This window comes from Sceloporus occidentalis, unplaced genomic scaffold (assembly GCF_023333645.1).
Source record: "Sceloporus occidentalis isolate IW3139 unplaced genomic scaffold, rSceOcc1.0.p SCAF_91, whole genome shotgun sequence".
Classification (NCBI taxonomy): Eukaryota; Metazoa; Chordata; class Lepidosauria; order Squamata; family Phrynosomatidae; genus Sceloporus; species Sceloporus occidentalis.
The window spans coordinates 2867360-2888666 of NW_028317071.1; the positions used below are offsets into that span (position 1 = coordinate 2867360).

General features: G+C 45.9%; 1 protein-coding gene across 5 annotated transcripts in view; it reads right to left on the reverse strand.

The window, feature by feature from the left end:
- The window catches only part of PALM (paralemmin), a 55332-nt gene that overhangs the window by 18250 nt on the left and 15775 nt on the right, over positions 1-21307 (reverse strand). For 2 of the 5 annotated variants that reach the window (XM_089496619.1, XM_089496617.1), the window contains exons 2-7: positions 16049-16097; positions 8777-8857; positions 6766-6896; positions 3897-4014; positions 2928-2949; positions 574-633 (exon numbers count right to left, since the gene is read on the reverse strand). In XM_089496619.1, coding sequence (XP_089352745.1) covers positions 574-633; positions 2928-2949; positions 3897-4014; positions 6766-6896; positions 8777-8857; positions 16049-16097 — 461 coding nt within the window. Of the gene's footprint in view, positions 1-573; positions 637-2927; positions 2950-3896; positions 4015-6765; positions 6897-8776; positions 8858-16048; positions 16098-21307 lie in introns of all 5 variants that reach the window. The other 3 variants (XM_089496618.1, XM_089496616.1, XM_089496620.1) reach the window with 2 other exon arrangements.

A 21307-nucleotide genomic window follows, 5' to 3' on the forward strand; every position in this document is an offset into this window, starting at 1 on the left:
TTCACCAAACTACAGCTCTGAGGATGGAGCCATGGCAGTTAAAGTGGTGTCAAATGTCAAATCCTAGAAACGCAGTTCCCAGTTTTTCTTTCCAAACCCCCAGTTTGTGAAAGCTCTCTGTACATAACCAGTGGCACTCTGCATTCTCTGAGAGACCCCCTTGAACATTCCCAGTTTAAGCCATGGTACAGAAAACAGACAGCAGAGCCCTGTTCCCTTACCAATCGTGTTCTAGCATCATTGAATGAATTATTCACATCTGTTCAAACTATGCAAAGTTTGGATGTGAGCGTCAGCTGGCAGGTGGTGAGGCAGAAGGGAAACAGCCGCCTTTTCCAAGTGCAAGGCAGGGGAGACTTCGAACTCAGCACCCCACAAGCCCCTCTCCTATCCTTTGGGATCCCCAGAGCGATTTGCAGGTGTTGGGGAAAGGTATCCCCAAAGTAGTTAGTCCCTTGGCAAAGAAAAAGAAAAATGCAGGCAAAGCAGCATGCGGTTACGGGCAGGACAGGGCTGGCCCAGGACGATGGGACTTGTAGTTCCCAAGCAAGGGGAAAATGAAATCCAACCTACCAGCTTTCATCATCCCGCCGCTGTCCACTGCTTTCATGGGGCTGTTGGAGACCTTGCTCTCTACTTCAGAAGGAGAAAAAGACGTTGAGAGAACAGGGGAGATTAAATGCTTTGAAGCATCAGAGCTTGGTACCATGTAGGCTTCCAGTGTGGGAACTCCAGATAATCCTGAACTACAACTCCCAGCCAGTGGTGTCACTACGGTTGGCATCACCCGGTGCAGTCACTCATGGTGCCACCACCCCTATTAACTTCCTCCCGTTCCACACCATACACAATCCTTTGTCATGTTTTTTATACTCACGTTACTCCTGAAATTTTAATTCCCCTAGACAATTACACTGTTGTACACACCGCCTTTAAATGCATTTCCATGTGCACAGTTTCATGGGGTTAAAGTAAAAAAATTGGAAAAAACTGTCTTTAATTTTTTTAAAGAACTTAGGAAATTATTTTTTTTTAAAAATCTAAATTTAAAAATTTTCAAATTAATTTAACAATTAAAAATTAATTATTAAAAAAACCTGGGGCTTTCTTCTCTCACTGAGACTTGTTTCACTCACTCCATCTCTTCCATTGAGCTCCAGCATTTTAAACAGACACAGGTGAATACCACCACCCATTTCTGCCAAAATGTAAATGCAAAAGTTCATCTAGCAGTGCAGCAGCGTGCTACAATTTGCAAGGATTAATTGGGTTTTGTGCTTCCAGGGAGTCTATGGATTTACTTAAGGCCGGTACAGATGGCCCTAAAGGGGCAGCTTGACACCACCATTTTGATCACTGGATTGGGGCCGTGGCAACCACATGCCACGGCCCCAATCCGGTGTTTTTCCAGCCCAAAAAGAAGCAGCAAAATGCCACTCCTTTTTGAGGTGGAAAAAGGACAACTTTTCTGCCATGGCACTGGCTTTTTGGTACTCCTGTGGTGTGCGGCATATAAAAGCTGTGCCGCTGGCACACTGCAACACTGGCCACCATCTAGTTGGGCAGGTGGCGTGACGCCAACTTGGGGCGGTGTTGGGACATGTGTCATCTAAACGCCATGCCCCCACGCCACCCCCAAGCCGGCATACTGTGCCTGTCTGCTTTACCCCTTAGTTAACATCCAGTTGTTAGCCCAAGGGCTCACCCTCTGCTCTGCTCAGCATCCACTTTCTGGCTAGAAGCAAAGAGGCTAGATTGCAGGCCCCCAGTCCTATCTCCATAAATAGATGGGGAACATCAATCCTTTCATTTTGCCTTAAGATTTCTTTTTAAATTTGTAAATATCAACATATGTTCTCTCTTGTATGTGGTTGAATGCCAAGCTCTGAACCACTGTGGTTCATACTTCATGCATTAACACCTAATGGCATCACCAGGAGCTGTCCGAAGGTCTCAAGTTTTGGCCCAGAAACCTCAGGGCCTGGGATGGTCCTGAACTGGCAACCTTGACCAGCATTCCTTAACCTTGAAAGTGCTGGGGAGTGCAGATGGAGGCTGTACTCCAACAAGATGCAGAGCGCCAAGGTTTTATTTATTTATGGGATTTATATCCCGCCTTTTCCCCACAATGGGATGCAAGGCAGCTTTGGCAACATAAAGAGGGAAAGAAATTACGGCCACCATGTTTGTGCCAACATGATCCCCAGTACTGTAAAATCCAATTGCGTGCTACAACTGGACCACTGTCGCTACTAATTTATATAGCGCCTTCAGGGTACATGATATACAATGTACACTGATCCACAAGAGCAGATCTCATTGAATCAGTTGCTGTCCAGCACCCTGTATGGCTCAGTGGAGCACAATGATACCCAAACTTTGATTCTTCAGGCATTTTGGACTTCAGCTCCTAGAATTTCTGGACATTGGCTATGAGAGCTGGGGCTCCTGGGATCTGAAGTGCACAATACCCGTAGAAGCAAAGTTTGGGCACCTCTGGCTGTAGCGCATTAGATCCTTATGGCTACAGCTGGTCATTCACTGCCCCACATCCAGGACTTACCATAGAACCACAGCCACCTTGAGCTTGGCGGAGAGCCCAGGGAGATTGGAGGAATGCCTGGCTATGTTCCTGTAGCCAGACACAAAGTGAGTAAATCACCAGCAGAAGTCTTCTGGAGCTGCTGGGGTGGCCGTTTTGCATCTGGCTACTGGGACATAGCCAGGGACTTCTGCAATCTCCCTCTAATCCACCCCCAAATGGCCCTGGGTAGTTAGGTCCCATTCTCCACCTGGCTTCTTACTCCATAAGCACCTGGTTGTGTCATCCTTGGGCACATTGTGGTTTGTTCCTATTGGTTTAGCATTTGTTGTGTGGCACTGTTTTGTTTTGAAAGGGAAATTAGATCCAGGGATGGTGCACTTACCTTTGGCTGAGCCCACAGCAGTCTGTGGAAAGACAGAACATGCATGCATTAGCAAATGTGCCCACAAGAGCAGACAATACAAAGTTCACCCTGTTCTGTGGGCACACAGTCAGGCAGCAGTCCCCTGAACCCTCCTGTAAAGACCCACACGTACGTGTGTGTGTGTGTGTGTGTGTGTGTGTGTGTGTGTGTGTGTGTGTATACAGCAGGGTGGAACTCTCTGGAGTGGTAACACACAATACCCCAGCGTTCTCGCTTCATATACACAAGCACTTGCTGAACAAAATTCTGCTAGGTCATATGCACATGCAAATCGCACAAGTCACAGGAGGCCAACATGTCATTATTACACAGTAATACACATTCTGCTGACAGCAGCAGAAGCAGAGTTGCGCAGATGGCATGTTTAGCTGCGCCTTGTCTTTGCAAATTGTGCACTGAGGTTGTGCATCCAAACTTCCCATTGCAGTTGTGTATCCTCTGTTTTGCACTGGGATTCCACATTGTGGTGGTGGTGCATCATCCCATTTCCATTGTGGCCGGGTATCGTGTACTGGACTTTGCTCAAAGGCCCCCCACTCGTGTTGCCATTCTGCATGGGAGTTGTGTTGCGCTGCTGTGGCGTTTGTTTGCATGCAGGTATTTATGCTACACAAACTGCGGAATTAATGCAGTTTGATACCACTTTAACTTCCATGGTGCCATCCTATGGAATACTGTAGTTTCTTTTGGCAACAGGCAGCGAAGGCTAAATATCTCACCAAACTACAAATCCCAGGGTTGCACAGCATTGAGCCATGGCAGTTAATGCAGTGTCAAACTGCATTATTTCTGCAATGCAGATGCAACCTAAGAGGATATTGGCTTGAGGCCTGTGTAGATTCCTATCCTTGGCCAGGACTCCCTTTTCCACATAACAACCCTGCAAGGTAGACCACAGAGCAAGAGAGAGGTTGGGGAGAGGCTGACCTTTGGTGTGAGCTGCAGTTTCTCTTCCTTGGCTGACTCTCGGGTCTCCTCGGCCATGTTCTCTTTGGTGGATGAGGCTGAAATGCCATTTTCCAGTAGCTCCAGTTCCTTCTCTAACCTGGAATAAGAAGAAGAGGTTGGTTGGGTGTTTGTCACTGTTTCATGGGAAAGGAAGCAATAGGTGATTTAAATCTCCATAATACAGAATCAGCATCTACAGCTGATCAGATCTCAGGGCCTGTCCCTGGATCTTCAGTTTTCAGGGGATCATCTTCTGTTGGGGGTACAAATTCTCTACTTTTCCCTGTTTGGAAATTATGGGAGAACTCTTAAACTACAAGGGTTGTGCCTATTGTACACAATAGTCCTCAATTCAGAGGACTATTCCTTCTCATCTGCTTAGGGAGCCAGGAGAAAGAAAATTTGATCTTAATGCCTTGTTTTCATCCAGAAGGAGGATACAGAGGAGAGTGGAAAGTGAGTTCTGGCACCAGAATGAATGGGAGAGAAGGTGGAAACTAGGTAAAAACCACAGATGCCCTGGAAAGATGTTACATGTTGAAGCTTCCCATCCATAGACACTTGCACATTATTGCAAGCCAATGGTATCCTAGCTGATCTGGAGATTTGCACCCAGCTCTTTCTTCTTCCCCAGAAGTGGAGAATTTGCACCCTCATCTCTCAGCCGCAGACATTTTCTCCAAATTGAAGATTCAGGTTTGAGACCTGGCAACCCTCATCTGGATTGTCACATGTCACTCATCCCTGCTGTTTCTTGCACCCAAAATCAGGAAGGCAATAGATGCAGACATATTTCATTGTCTTTTGAGAGATCTGTTGTTGTTGTTGTTTGTGACAGACAGTTACCTTTTAAAAAGAGAGTTTGAATTTGGTTTTGCTGTTGAAGCCAGCGTGGTGTAGTGGTTTGAGCGTTGGACTATGACTCTGGAGAGCAGGGTTCAAATCCCGATGTGGGCAAATCACACTCTCTCAGCCTCAGAGGATGACAATGGCAAACCCTGTCTGAAGGAACTTGCCAAGAAAGCCCTGTGATAGGTTTGCTTTAGGATCGCCATAAGCTGAAACGACTTGAAGGTACACAACAACAACAACAATAACAGGAGCGAATATTGTCTAGTTTGATTCTGAGGATTTCATGTGTGAATTTCATGACACAAAATGTCTGAATGCCATACCCTAAAACGCTTTCACACCGAGAAAAATGGACTTTCCCCTTCCCAATTGGTTCAGACAAAAGCAAACTGCTGCAGCCTCTCCTAGCTTATGTCTCCTTCCTCATTAATAACTTTGGCCATACTCTGACATTGCCATTCATGTTCTGGTTTCCATCTGTGAAATGTTGGAGGGTGTGAATGTTGGACTATGACTTTGGAGACCAGACTTTGAATCCCAGCACACTCTCTCAGCCTCAAGGAAAGGCAATGGCAAACCTCCTCTGAACAAACCTGGCCAAGAAAACTAAGAAAATAGGTCCGCCTTGGGGTTGCCATACATCGGAAACAACTTGCAGGCACACAACAACAAATGCAGGGTTTCATCAGCAAAATATTTGCAAAGAGGGTCCTCTCTGAAGCTGAAAGGAGCATCATGTTACCGGAGGAGTAGCCTTTCTTTAGAGCAGTGGTTCTCAACCTTCCTAATGCCACAACCCTTTAATACAGTTTCTCACATTGTGGTGACCCCAACCATGAAATTATTTTCGTCTCAGTTCCTAAGACCATCGGAAATATGTGTTTTCCAATGGTCTTAGGCAACCCCTCTGAAAGGGTCGTTGGACCCCCAAAGGGGTCACAACCCACAGGTTGGGAACTGCTGCTTTAGAGGTTTTGAAACAGAGGCTGGATAGCCATCTGTTGGGGGTGCTTTGATCCTTCATGGCAGAAGCGGGGTCTCTTCCAACTCTAGGATCCCAGGATTCTATGATTCTATATGAACTCTGTCTGGAAGTTTTGGCATTCCCATGCATGGGTGGAAATCATTCCTAGTTGCAGCTGGGGAAAGGAGCCATAGATCTGGCTGTTGTTTCTTACCAGACCCCTCCAGGATTGCTAAGGACACTGCCAGAGAGCCGGGTGCAGGAGATGATGCCAAGCACAATGTCATTGCAAATTAACACCCAGCCCAGAGGCTACACACAAAGAAACTGAGACTTCGGCTTATATAAGGCCTTCCCGCTTCCTCCATTTTAGCACTTCATCTTGGCTGGGTATCTTCTCCACCCTCTTTTTGTTCTCCCCCCCAAAAAACAGCGTGAATAAAGGAGAAGGATGAACGCGGACAAGGCTGGGAAGCCAATGCTCCAAAGGCAATCCCTTGGTCTCCAATTTGGCTCCACTGGGGCTGCATCCACGCTGCAAAATTAATACAGTTTGAAACTGCTTTAACTTCTATGGCTCCCTGCTATGGAATTCTGGTATTTGTAGTTTGGGGAGCGATTTCACCTTCCAAAGAGGTGGAAGGCAGAGTTGGAAAACAGGTGCTTCTGGGAACCAGTTGCTGTTGTTGTTGTTGTTGTTGTTGTTGCTATCATCATTATTATCACTGTTATTCTTGTCATCATTATTAATTTATTTATATCCCACTTTTCTTCCAAAATTGGGACTCAAAGCGGATTACAGTTGAAAAGAACCATACAATTAAAAACATACCCAAGTGAACATGATAATAGGATTTAAAAGAAATATCAATGGAAATAGAAATATCTCCCATCTGGCGTCAGTGAGCTCTGCTGGCTGGAGGATTCTGAGCCTTGTAGTCCAATTTGCACATGTCAATGAGACTGGGTGCCATTGTGGAGTGTGTAATATGAAACACACAACTGTCATGAGCCTTGCACACTGAGCATTACCTTTGGATGCTCTCTTCCAGCTCCTTCGCCTTCAGATCATCCTCCTCCATCTGTTTCTTCATGGCTTTCCCCTCCTCCGGTGTGGACGATGGGGCTCCTTCCAGCAACCATCTCTCCCTCAAAGCCTTGGACTTGGAGCCAATGTGAAGGGAAGGAAAAAAAGACTAAATGGTTACTTTCGGCTTCAGTCTAGGTAAGATGTACCCTATGGCATTTTATAGATGAAAAATGAGGTGTACGTAGCCCAACTTTAAACATTGTACAACTGTAAAATGGGCACGGAAATGAAAGTGCAAGAGACACCAACAAGCAGACAAGCAGCACACTTGCATAGGCAACACTTTCATATATTGTTCTCTATCTGTAAATACAAATATTTTAATTTTTTGTGGGCTATGTGGTCATGTTCTAGAAGAGTTTATTCCTGACATTTCGCCAACATCTGTGGCTTTGGCATCTTCAGAGAATGCTGGCATGGAAGAGAGTTGGGTATATATACTGTTGGTCAATTTCCTCTCAACCAACTGTGTGTGTGTGTGTATGTACACACACACACACACACACACACACACACACTGCACTTTCTTCCATGCCAGCATTCTCTGAGGATGCCAGCCACAGATGCTGGCGAAATGTCAGGAATAAACTCTTCTAGAACATGGCCACAGAGCCTGAAAAACCCACAAAAAAGTATGGATGCCGGCCATGAAAGCCTTCAACATCACATATATTTTTGTTTTGCATAGTTTTCCCAAGGTGGAAAAAGTGCCCATTTTCTTCTCAGTTTGCGCAGGTTCTCAATCCACGCAAATTGCAAAGCGTGCCGCTTTCCCCATGCAATAAGCAGAGGTCCCATAACATTGTGGGAACTTTTGGAGCTCTATTCCTTTTCTTCCCACAAAAGATCCCAAGCATTCAGAAACTCCAAATTCTAATGGTGGGAAATGGTGGAATTTCATTTCATCCTTTGCTGGGAAGAAATCTTAAAGTTTAGACTAAAACCTGGCACAGACTCAAAACCCACTGAATTGGGAGTCACCAGCTTCTCCTGGAAATGCCACTCCTCCCCAGTTTGGGAGCCAAATCCTTCATTCTATCTGTGGCAGAGGCCATCATCATCATCATCATCATCATCATCATCATCATCATTTTTATTTATATCCCACTTTTTCCCCAAAATTGGAATACAAAGCAGTTTACAAGTTTAAAAAAAATCCAGTTAAAACACACACAAAAGTGGGTGTGAAAAGAGAATATAAAATACTAAAATAGATTATTGCAAATCCGATGCAATGGCCCTGAATTGGCTCTTGCTTTAAGCTATTATCCAAAACAAAAGGATGTAATACAGGACAGTTGGAGACAGTAAAAGAAAAATGTACTATAGGTTATGGTTTGATTGATGGGTACCACGAGGGATAGAGAAACGCAGGTCAGACGTATGAATTGCCATCCAGCAAGAGTGAATGGGTATATATGTTTAAATTCATATGTAACCCATAAAATGTAATTTGTACTTTTCTTTGTTCAAAGTACTATAAAAGCTTGGTTCACTTTGGCATCTGAGCTCCAGAAATTTGGAAGTATTTCCATCTGGAGACGCTGCAGCTAAATAAACTCTGTTTACCTTTCCAGTTGGACTGCTGGTTCTCCCTGGTTCTGGTTTTAAATTAAATTCTCAAAGAACTATATTATACCAGAACTACATTGCAGAAACACCATTAAATTCCTCCAAAACACATCTCCAGAGATAGCCATATAGCAAATCTCATCATCCCTTGGCCAACAGAGGGAATGAATGGGAAAGGATGAGGAGAGCTGCAGTTTGAATGCATCTGGAGGGCTGCAAATGGTTCTTATCTCGGAAGAATCATTTGCAGCCCTCCAGATACATTTGAACTGCAGCTCTCCTCATCCTTTTCCATCGCCTCTGTTGGCCAAGGGATGATGGGGGCTGCAGTCTAAGCTGAGCGAGAGAAAAAGCTGCCCCACAGCCAGCTTTGTCTCATACCTTTAAGTGTTGCAACTGCCGCCGGTCGTCTTCTAACTGCCGCCGCTTGTTCTCCATCTCAGTTTGGCGCTTCCTTTTCTCCTGAAACCACAAAGGAGAAGAAAAGAGGGAAATGTTAGAGGTAGGAATGAGACCCCTAAGCTCCATGGGATGATGGATCTGCTCCGATGGATCTGCTCCGACCACTAGTCTGAATTTTAAGGCTTTGATGATGCTGGACCTATCATGGTGGGAATAGGCGCAAGCACCTTGGAGAGCTCAAATTTCAGAGTAAAACCCAGACTGGATTTATTGCCCCACCAACCTGGAAGGCACCAGCTTCCCCTCTTGCTTGAAGCTGAGTCAAATAAAGATCTCAGGGAGTGAGATTTGAGTTTTGCAAATCCGGAGCTACAGTGCAGAAACACAACAAAACTCTCCCAAAAAACATATCCAGGGGTAGCCCAGTGGGCCATATAGCAAAGCACAGCATCACCCAAAAGCCACAAAACAGGGAAACCTTGATTGCATCAACCAAAAGGCACCAAATCCATGTTGCAAGCTTTTGAAGCTCTGCTGCCTTCTTCATCAGGCAAAAGTGTTAAAAATGATAAAGGAGAAAGACAGAAAGACAAAGAAGGAAGGAAGGAAGGAAGGAAGGAAGGAAAGAAAGAAAGAAAATATTGTGAGCCCTAGCCCTGCATTTGGTTGTGATTGTTGTCCTCAGTTCAGATGGTATGGAAAGGTCTTCATGCAAGTGAATTGTGAAATGTCTGAAATGACTTAAAGGCTCACAACAATAACAACAACAACAACAACAAGATTCCCCAAAAGACAAAGAAAAAAAGCACAAAACGGAAAGTTGCACGACTTTAAAGTTGTTGTTGGAGACGTTGTTGCTGCTGTTGTTCAACATGTTGTTGTTGTTGAAGGCACACAACAAAACAACAGCAAGATTCCCGAAAAGAAAAAGTATTTTAAAAAAGCCCAAAACGGAATGCGGCACAACTTTAAAGTTGCGCGCTTTGGCTGTTGTTGACATCCAAAATCCTCAAAACAGCAATGACTTTAGTGGGCCAACCAAAAAGGCACAAAATACAAGTTGCAAGCTTCCGAAGCTCCACCGGCTTCTTCATGAGGCAAAGGTGTTTAAAAAGCAAACCGGAGGGAGGAAATAGGACAAAGTTAGGCCTGTATATTGTCATAGAACTTCATCATGCATTTTTTCCTTCCGTATGATTTTTAACACCTTTGCCTGATAAAGAAGCCAGTGGCGCTTCGAAACCTTGCATTGTGGATTTTGTACATTTTTGTTGGTCCCTGTTTTGTGGATTTTGAATGATACAATAGACATGTGGTTTCTTTTCCTCTGAAGATGATTATAATGTCCTTCCAGGCTGGTGCCTTCCAGGTTGGTGAGGCAAAAGGTAATCCAGCTCTAATGTTTGGATTTGAAGTCTCCTTGGACCCACTGACTAAATAGCGAGAAAGTGATTTCTCCCATGTTGCAGTCTGCCTTCTTTGACACTTCCTTTGCACACACATACACAAACACACACACACACACACACACACAGTTTCGCCATGGAATTTTAATTGAATTTGGGTGGATGGAAGTTCTGGCCCTTTCTCCCTCTTTCGCTCAAAGGGAAGACAGACAATGGTGCCTCTTGTTTGTGACACATTCCTGCCCTCATTTCGAAAAGAGGAATCAAACACCAAGCTGGCCAGGGCTTGCCCAGCGGAGTGACCGAGTTTTGCTCCGAAGGGCAAGCCAGAAGGGAGCCTCGTGCGAAACCATTGCTGTGCTGAAGGAATCAAGGGATCCCAGAACCTTAAGAGCTGGAAGGGCTCCCTCAGAGGTCATTCAGTCTAACCCTCTGCTCAGTGCAAGATCTCAGTGGTGATTCCCAGAGTTTTTTGTGGGTTTTTTGGGGGGTTATGAGGCTGTGTTCTAGAAGAGTTTATTCCCGACGTTTCACCAGCATCTTCAGGGAGTCCCAAACTTTGGTCCTCCGGATGTTTGGGACTTCAGCTCCTGGAATTCCTGCACAAGCTGGTTGGCGCTTCTGGGAGTTGAAGTTCAAAACACCTGGAGGACCAAAGTTTGGGAACCACTAAACTGGTGAGTCTCCAAACTCTGGTCCTTCGGGTGTTTTGGACTCCAGCTCCCAGGAGCCTCAGCCATTTTAGTCAGTGATCTGAGTTTCTGGAAACTGAAGTCCAAAACACCTGGAAGGCCAGAGTTTGGGAATCATTGCGCTAAACAGAGGAGACGCACCACCGGCTCTCAGGGCATTGGTTCCACGGCAAAACCACTGCTCCACTTCTCCGAATGTTTGTTGTTCTTCTTCTTGTTCTTGTTGCCTTCAAGCCATTAGGGCGACCATATCACAGGGTTTCCTTGGCAAGATTTGTTCAGATGAGGCTTGCCCTTGCCTCTCCCTTAGGCTGAGAGATTGTGACTTTCCAAGGTCTCCCAGTGGCTTTCATGGCTGAGCAGGAAATCAAACCCAGAGTCGCAGGCCAATGCTCAAACCACTACGTCACGCTGGCTATGTTCCCAAACCCAAGGGTGCATCGAAACTGAAAAAATGATGCAGTTCGAGGACACTTTAAGTGCTGTGAGCTCCATCTTGTGGAATCCTGGGATTGGTAGTTTTACATGGTCTTGAGCCTTCTCTGCCAAAACATGCTGAAGCCTCACCAAACTACAAATCTCAGGATTCTGTAGGATGGAGCCATGACAGTTAAAGTGGTTTCAAACTGCATTACTTCTACAGTGTAGATGCACCCAAGGAGAATGACTATAGCTGTTTCATTCATCTCCCAGTAAAGTACACCATCTCTACCCAACCACTATCTCTCAGCCTACTCTACCTTACAGGGTTGTTGTAAGGTGAAAACTAAGTAGGAAAGAGTGTTCATATGCACCACCTTGAGCAATGCTTGGATATGGTAAGGTTTTGTTGGCTGCTACACCCAAATTCCATCAGCCACTCTTTGCTGGAGAGCTGGAGACCATCCCGCCTTCTACAGCATACCATAGATGCAAACTGGGACATCTCCCAAAACTATAAATTCCCAGAATTCCATAGCATTGAGTCATGGCAATTAAACTGCATTAATTATGCAGTGCAGATTAGATCTCTGATGCAGTGAAGCTGCCTTCCAAAAATAAAACTAAAGTATGAGCAAAGTAGCTCTCTTGGTTTAACAAGTAACATGTTATAATTGCCATTTACTCTTACTTTTGAATGGCATTTTCAAATATTTATAGAGGCAGTTGGACTTGTTCAGGTTCCATGCCATTCGCTTTCAAGGAATGAGAAATAATAAAGAGCAAGCAATGCTTTTTCCAACATTGCAAAGAGCAGCGACAATCAATTACTTTTAAAACTGTATAACAAGTTACTTTCCAGACTCTGACGTCATTACAATGCTGGTGTTCAAATTCTTCATTTTACTCCTGTTTGGGAGTAAGGCAAGAAAGTGATCCCTTTAAATCTTCAAAACATCCTTGTTTCTGTGAAAATTGGATCATATTTCCAAGGAACTGGAATTTTGGAATTGCGAACACTGTTGTTTTTTGAAAAGTAATTTCATTCTTTGCAAAGCACTGATTTATTTTGTTTTCTCCCCCCACCTTTCTTGCCTTTAACCATACTCTCCAATGTTTCACAAATGAAAACTAGGACATATGTAGGCAAGTAACCTCAGAGCAGGGTTAAGATGACAAAAGTTATTAATAAGGAAGGACAGACAAGCTACGAGAGGTTGCAGCAGTTTGCTTTTGCCTGAACCGCTGGGAAGATTGAATGCAAACGACTTTTTGCAATTTGAACTCAATTGGCGACAAAGGGGGAATGGAGGAGGAGAGAGAAACTGGGACATTGGAAAAGTAGATGGAAAAGTGGGACGGCAGGGATTTAATTGGGACGTTCCCTGCCAAATCATGACAGTTGGAGGGTTTGCAGTGAAAGTAAGCAGAAAGCGAAGGGGGAAAGTGGGAGGAAGGAAGAGAAACTGGGACATTTTCAAAACAGTGGGAATGCAGAGGATTAATCAGGATCATCCCTGCCAAATCTAAATAGATGGAGAGCTTGCAATGGAAGTAAGCCGAGAGCAACAGGGGAAAGTGGGAGGAGGAGACCGAAACCGGGACATTTTAAAAGCAGCTGGAAAAGTGGGAAGGCAGAGGATTTAATGGAGCTATCCCTGGTAAATCAGGACAGTTGGAGGGTTTGCAGTGGAAATAAGCTGAGGGGGGAGATAGAAGGGGATCAGAGAAACCAAGACATTTTAAAAGAAGCTGGAAAAAGTGGGAAGGCAGAGGATTAAACGGAGCTATCCCTGGTAAATCAGGTCCCTTTTCCCACTTACAGATAAATCCCACTTACAGATAAATCGGTGTGTGATCTGAATTGATGGATCGATTTGACAGCGGAGCATGGTTCCCACTACATTTGCCCCGATTGCATTTTTCCCACTACATTTGCCCCGATCACATTTTCTCCCTCCAAAATAACCCACTTGTGGTTCCCATTCACAAATGAATCGATTCAAAAGGATTCGGTGCCAGCCAAAGGGGAAGTTTGAATTGATTCTGACCCACACGTGGTTCACACTTGCGCAGATTTGGTTTGTTGAAAAAGAAGTGGAAAAAAATCAGCGTCAAAAAGACACGGGTTAGTGCATGGAACCCCCTCCTTGGAATCGCTTTGGCAATTCGGATTAAGTGGGAACCAGGGTCGTTTGAACCGGTTCAAATTGATTCACAACCCAGTTTAAAAGGTAGTGGAACTGAGGGCCAGGACAGTTGGAGGGTTTGCAATGGAAGTAAGCAGAGGGCAAGCGAGGAAAGTAGGAGGAAGCGAGAGAAACTGGGTTTTTTTAAAAGCAACTGGAAAAGTGAGATAACGGAAGCCTATCCCTCTGAATCAGGACAGTTGGAGGCTCTGTTGTGAGCTCTCCAAGAGCAATAGTTGCCTCTCAAGTCCTTTCCCCTGAACTTTTCCGGACCTCGGAGGCTCCCATGTGCCTTGTTCCCTTTCTCCTGGAACTGGAAGGGAGCCTGCGGGTATTTTGCCCAACTCATCTGAGCTTCGCCATGTCTCCATCAGCCTCCCCCCAATCCCCCGTCAGTTCAGAAACAATCCCTTCCTTTGTGTGGGCCTTGTATCATCCGAGGAGCACACTGGAAATCTGTCAACCCAGAGGGAGGTTTCAAGGTGCCAGCTTCTAGCCAAGGGCAACCCAATGCCAGGGGATGGAGGGTGGGGAACCATACCACCTTCTCCTTTGGAGCTAGATCAACCTACATAGAAGCATACAATCCTAGAACTGGAAGAGACCCCCAGAGATCATCCAGACCAATTCCACTCTGCCATGCAGAAATATACAATAGGAGCACCCTGACCAATGGCCATCCAGTCTCTGTTGAAAACATGTCCCAGGCTGCATCCACAGAAATAACCCAGTTTGGCACCGCTTTAACTGCCCTGGTTCAAGGCTATGGAATTCTGGGAGTTGAAGTTTGATGTGTGGCCCGGGGCAGAGCTCAGTCTTGAATGAAGAGAGTTAAAGTGGTGCCAAACCAAGTTATTTCTCCAGTGTGGATGCAGCCCCAATTTCCATCAGTGAAATGTTCAAGGGCCTGCCTTTTCTAATCAGCCAGATCTACCTTGCAGGGCTGTTGTGAGGAAGAAGAGAGGCGTGCCGAATGGGAGGGAGGGCATAGAGATTGAATATCCCGTATTCTAATCTCCCCACTCCCCACTCCGACCACTACACCACACTACCTCAGCTGGTGGTTTTCATGGCTGAGTGTGCATGATACTCCTCCACTTGCTAACAAAGCCGTTATTGTACAACAGCCCAGCCTTATTCACAGAATAGTATTTTTTTCCTTTCCGCTTTGAAACCTTCCCATTGCTGCCTCTGCCCTTTCTAATTCTTCTTCTTACTACAGAGAATCTGTTACGGAGAAGAAAGGCTACGGATGTCATTTATTACTAAGTTTCTCCTTGGAGCAAACAATGACTAGGTTTAGCAATCTCCTTCCCACTGCAAGGCAGTCTTTGAAACGGCACTATTTTTGGAAAGCTAAAGGGTTTCTTCTGCACAAAATCTGTGCATGACTATTTTTGCCCAGAAAACAGCATTTTCTCTGCTGGGAACAGCATTTTCTGCATATTTCTGTGTAGGGATTGTTTTTTTTGCATGGAAAATGCTGTTTTCTGTGCAAAGAAACCATGTGTGAATTTGGTGCAAAATAAGCCATTCGGAACACAACGCTTTCTTGCAATTGGAAGAAAAATCACTTGTTGCTGCCTTTTTGGGAGGGGGGTGTAGATGGGACTTTTGGTCCCTAGTTGGTACGAGTTTGGATTCTGCTGGTGCCATTGTGATCGCTTTTCCAACCAGGGCGCCAGCTGAGGCAGCCCAAGAAGAAGAGGCTTTCCAAACCTAAACCCAAAGGTCTCCAACAATTGCCCCTTTCATTTGTTCATTTTAACAAAGATGATGCTTACTGAGCCTGGAGGGGTTTTGTATAGAATTGCTTTTGAGTAACAACAGCGAGGCAGGCTTGAAACCCAATAAGATCAATACCATTTCAGTGGATGCAGCGAAAATTCATGAGGAGCCATTGCCATATTTGGTGGACCTCTGTGGGGTGCATTTCAGCCTCATGCACCAGGATTCGGCATTTTACTCTCCCAAAGTCACATTTGGTTTTGTTTTTCCAGAATGTGTGAAGAGAATGAAATTGATTGTATAAGTATTCTGGAACAATGTGAGCTTTGGTACAGTTATAAACAATCACCCAAAGCAAGCATTATATAGAAATAAGAGATGGCAGTGGTCATCCAACCCAATGCTATGCAGGAATACACATAATCAAAATACTCCAGATGCTGTTATTGGACTCCACACCCAGCATCCCTATCACCATCTTAGCTGATGGTCAAGAATGCATATCCCTCATTTGTGTTGGTTTGCCATCCCAATTTCTTAAACTACCCATTGGTTTGTGACAAAGCCAAAATCGGGATCTACTGCTTCAGCTGGACCAGCCAGACGAGAAATTTTTAGCACCTTCCAAAATGGGATTTTCCAGGTTTCCAGGTTGGAGTGCTTTCATTATTCCTCCATGGCAGGGGGTTGGACTATATGGCCCTTGGGGTCCCTTCCAATTCGAGGATTCTATGACATGACGACGACATAATCCTGATGAGTGATGGAGCAACAATGACATTTCGGATGGCAAAGTCAGCAAAAAAAGTAACTTACCGCAATGGCTTGGAGTCTCTCCTGCTGGATTGTACTCGTGTCGATGATCCTGAAAGAAAGACGATAGATGATTAGAAGGAGCAAAACCTCATCTCCTTTTGCCCCAACTGGCACCCAAAAACAAAACCCCCACAAAAGACCTAGAGTTGTTGGTACCCAGCACATGAGCCCTCACTCCTCCTGAGACGGACACTTGGTTACAGCTTCAGAAAGCAAAGTAGACACTCCAATAGTCATGGCTGCAATAATCCACTGACAGTGAAGCACCATTATCGTCTTTACAAACCTGATTTGAAAGTGGAATATGGACTCTGGAGACCAGGGTTCGATTTCCCAGATCAGCCGTGAACCCAACTGGGTGGCCTTGGACACATCACACCCTCTCAACCTCACACGACGGCAATGGCAAAACCCCTCTGAAAACACTTGCCAAAGAAAAACCCATGATAGGTTGCCATAAGACAGAAAATAAAATAACAGGAATCATGACAGCCATCATGCTTTCATAGTCTGAGCATTAGACTGTGGTTCTGGAGACCAGGGTTTGAATCCCAGCTTGGCCATGGAAACCCACTGGCTGACTTTGAGCAACTCACACCCTCTCAGCCTCACAAGACAGCAATGGCAAAGCCCCTTTGAAGACACTTGCCAAGAAAAACCCATGACAGGTTGCAGGCACATTACAACAAAGCCATTCGTGAATATGCCACAGTTTTGGATGAATAAATCTAGGTAAGAATGACATCTTCACAATCGCTACTGAATCATGATTGTGACACTATTGCCATGATTGTAATTCTGGCCAAGGTTGAAGCCAAGGTGTCATGGCATAAAAGTAAATGGGAGCCCAAGAAGGATCAAAGAGGGATTGAGAGGGTTTGGGGTTTTGTTTTTTTTTAAAAGGGTGGGCTTCACTGTATTTTATTGTAGTTTTCATAGTTAGCTGGACGGATGCAGCCAACCAAACAGTAATGCCCCTTTTCCTTCCTGCTTCTCAACCCCCTCTCTTCTCTCCTGCCCCTTTGCAAAGACATTTTGGCTGCTAAAAAAGGCACTTCCTTCTTTACATTCTTGGCTTCTTCCTATATCGGGTTGCAATGTCAGGGGTGACAGTTTTCGCACTAAAAGGGCTTCCAAGTGGACCCCTGACCTGGCCTCCTTCCAACAATTGCAGATGAAAACTAGGCTAAGAATGGCTAAGAAAAAGCTCAAGACTTCTTCCAAGCCCTTAGACCTTCCCCGGCTGAAAAAACAATTTAGCGGAATATTGCTCTTTCCATTCCTGGAGGCCTCCAACAGAAGTGATTTTTGCACTCATGGTGACGCAAAAACATACCCTCCAATTGTCCTAATTTGTCTGAGCCAGCCCCAGTTAATCCTCTGCTGTCCCAGTTTCTTAACTATTTTTCAAATGTCCCGGTTTCTGCCTCCTTCTTCCACTTTCTCCTTTTTTCCCTCGGCTTACGTCACATGCTGCAAACAGTTTTTATCTATGTCTGTGTAACAAGTGCATGAGCAAACAGGGAAGCTGACTTAGTGTGCGTGAACGCTGTGGAAATAATGCCATCTAGCACCACCTGAAGTGCTGTAGCTCTATCTTGTGAAATCTTGGGATTTGTAGTTTTGCAATGTCTTGAGCTCGCTCTGCCCAAGACTGGTGGTGCCTCACAAAACTGCAAACCCCAGGCTTTTGTAGGATGGGGTCATGGCAGTTCAAGTGGTGTCAAACTGCATTACTTCTACAAAGTACATACACTGGAAGCCGTGACGGAAGGAAGGGAGGCGCATGCCGGAAGGAAACAATGGCATGCGCTCCTGTGGCGTGCACCCCACGTGCCACCGCTGCGCCACCGCCGAGGGCATGAGCCTCATTCATTTGAATGGGGCTTGAGCATCTGCGTTTTTCCTTTACCCAGGGGGGTCCAGAACGGATCCCCCGCGTAAGGGAGGGGCGGACTGTATTTCACCAAACTGCAAATCCCAGTATTCACATAGGATGAAGCCATGACAGTTAAAGTGGTGTCAAACTGTATCATTTCTACAGTGTAGATGCACCCCAAGTTCAAAGGGAAAGATGAATTTGCACTCAACTAATGTAGCAATGTGGAGAACAGAAGAGGAGACTGAATCCGGTCCTTCCCAATCTACTCAGGCAAAACCAAACTGCTGCAGCCACTCCCCGCTTGTCTGTTCTCCCTCGTTCGTACCTTTTGGCATCCTAACCACACTCCAGTCTCACTTGGTCTTAGATATTCCAGTTTCAATCTGCAAAATAGTGGAGGGGATGAGCTTGGAAACTTTCCTCTTGCAAGCAAACCACAGTTCCCAGAATTTTCCAGGCAACATAGCCAGGAACATCTACTAGCTGAGGGATTCTGGGAAATGGAGTGCAAAAAAAGAGGATATTTTGCCAGCTTAGCCCCTAGGACCCATCTCAGGATGTTGTGTTTGTAAATGCAACCACACACCAGGACTGGCAAAAATTCAGAAAAGTTCTTCCAGTTCTGGAGGGCAGTTGCATTTGTAAACAAGTCCTCTGACCTTGCCGCCTGCCATCCCTTTAAGCCCACTCTCCTCTCCATGGATAGCAGCCTCTTGCAAATGCAGAAGCATCTTGGAGGCGTGAGACAACTAACGGCTCAAGCCTTACTCTTATCCGGTTAGTCACCCTTGGCATCGGCCTGTTCTCTTCTCCCAGCTGCCTGAGCAAGGCAAAACAAAGGCTGCCCATGTTTTGAAAGCAAGCACACTATGCATGCACTGAAGGATATGTTTCTGTGCATGTTTTCTTTCCAAAGAGCAAATGGAACTTTTCCCCTTTCCAAACGGAACTGAACTTTGGCTGGACTGAGATCATGAGCGGAACAGACCTCGAGAAAGGCTCAGGCAGCCCCCTTCCAACATCACCCCTGGAGATGCACATGTCTGGAAAGTTCCCTCCCTGCTCATCTTTCCACCCGGCGGCTTTTTATAATAAAGCTTGGGAAGATAAATTGTCCCCTTCCAACTCACCCCCTCCATCCCTGCGCAAACAGAGGGCAAAGGGGCCCCTTCAGTACATTGGCAATGCCTGCTCAGGGACTGGCACAGCCTCTGGGTGAGTAAGACAAGTAGGCAATGCTCATTCAGGGTCTGGCACGGCCACTGGGTGAGCAAGGAAGGGAGGCAATGCCTGTTCAGAGTCTAGCATGGCCACTGGGTGAGAAGGAAAGGGAGGCAATGCCCATTCAGGATCTGGCACAGCCACTGGGTGAGCAAGGAGAGGAAGCATCACCCTTTCTTGCTCTCCCAGTGCAGTCCAAACTCCTCGCACACCCCTACTGATGCCCTTGTTTCAGTGCCAGGAGATCAGGTTTTTGCCAAACAAGTTGAGAAAATGAAACAAAAATAAGAGCATAACTAGAATCTCAGGTTTTATAGGTAACCATATAATGCCTCTATCTGAGGTTTCCTTTCATGACACTGGGTGGTTTCCCATACAATCCAGTCGATCTTTCCAAAGGCTGAGATGTTTCTCTTGAGGTTTTGCCACAGGGTAGAACTGACTGCCAAAACTTGCTGGGGCAAAAGCGTTGGCACCACTGCCCAATCCCAACAATTAGCCCTCACTCTCCATGTTTGGTGGGTTATTCCCAGATGGAAGACAAGGAAAGACAAGTTGGCAACACTACTGTGGCGAGGCACCATCGTGTCCGTTGCCTCCGGCTGTCAAATATTTTGGAACACCCCTGGACATGGCAAGAGATCTCTGTTGGGGTTTGTGACAGCATAACCCACCACCTGAGGAATGGCATAAACACAAGCAGGGGCAGCCTCATGCCAAGCAAACGCTCATCTTCACCAGCCGCCAAGCCTCTCCACCGCCCTGCTTTGGCCCCTCTGGGCATATTTATCTGCGAGAAAAGAGATGGCGATGGCACCGTCTTGGGCCACCTTTTCCCTCCTTCCCCCTCTTCTCCCCCAGAGCATCCTCTGTTGCCTGGCTAATCTCCATTACCATGGCAACGTCTTCCGAAAAGCACCCACCTCCCAGGCTCCTGAGTATTATAAATTACTACTAAGTGGCTTTTATTTTGCTTTTGCAAAGAGGAGACGACGGTGGGGATGGATGGCTTTTTCCACATGGTTGTGTAGATGTGTGAGAAGGAGCCCACAGCATCACCGTGCCCAGAACCGTTGGGTACGTTGCCAGGGAGATTGATAAGGGAAAGACCGAAAAAGAGACGTCGTTTGGGTGGCAGAGACGAGCTAGGCCACGACGCAACAGCTGAAAACACAAGTGCAGGCATCCTGCGTCACAGTCTACCTTTCATCGCTTTACAAATCTGTTGGTGACACTGCAGAAGCAAAACAAAACCCTGTTAGTGAATTGTGAAAATGTGCTGAGTGCGCTACTGTGCATTAGAAACTTCCAATGTGTGTCGGGCAGTTCTGGTGCACATCAGGCACTCCTGCTGTGTTCTGGCACTTTGTAGCCGATGTCCAGAGGTACATCAGGGAGCAGCTCCAACGCACATTGGTGTCATTGCTTATCAAGTCGGGTGCATCGATCACTCACTAGTTACCATAGTTCAATAGATGCCCATAAGTTGTTGTTCAAAATGACCCGAATAGATTAAAAAGCTGGGCCAAAAATAAATTTCAACAGGGGGAAATAGAGTGAGCCTGCACCATACGTGGGCTCCTTATAGGCGGTTTTCAGCATACACTGAAGCCGCCTGGGAAATGGGCAAGTGCCCCCTGCGCATGCATTGCCGCACAGCAAGCACAAGCCCCATTATAATAATAATAATAATAATAATAATAATAATAATAGGTTTTATTTATATACCGCCCAATCACTGGGAATCCGAGCGGTTTACAATAGAGGGGATAACCGACAGTTCCCTGCCCACAGGCTTACAATCTAAAAGACACGACACAAAAGGAGAAGGGAATGGTGAGGGGGGAGGGAATCAGGTCCAGCATTCTTCTCTCCCTCTGAGGCCTGGACCAAGGCAGATGGACCGGAGGGAGGGCTCTTCTTCTTCAGGCTAGCCCCTGATGGAACTGGGCCAGCCTTCTCTCTCCCTCAGAGGCCGAAAGATGACAGTTAGGGAGGGAGGAGCCTCTTTCTTCAGGCCAGCCCTTGATGGTACTGGGCCAGCCTTCTCTCTCCCTCAGAGGCCGAAAGATGACAGTTAGGGAGGGAGGAGCATCTTTCTTCAGGCCAGCCCCTGATGGTACTGGGCCAGCCTTCTCTCTCCCTCAGAGGCTGAA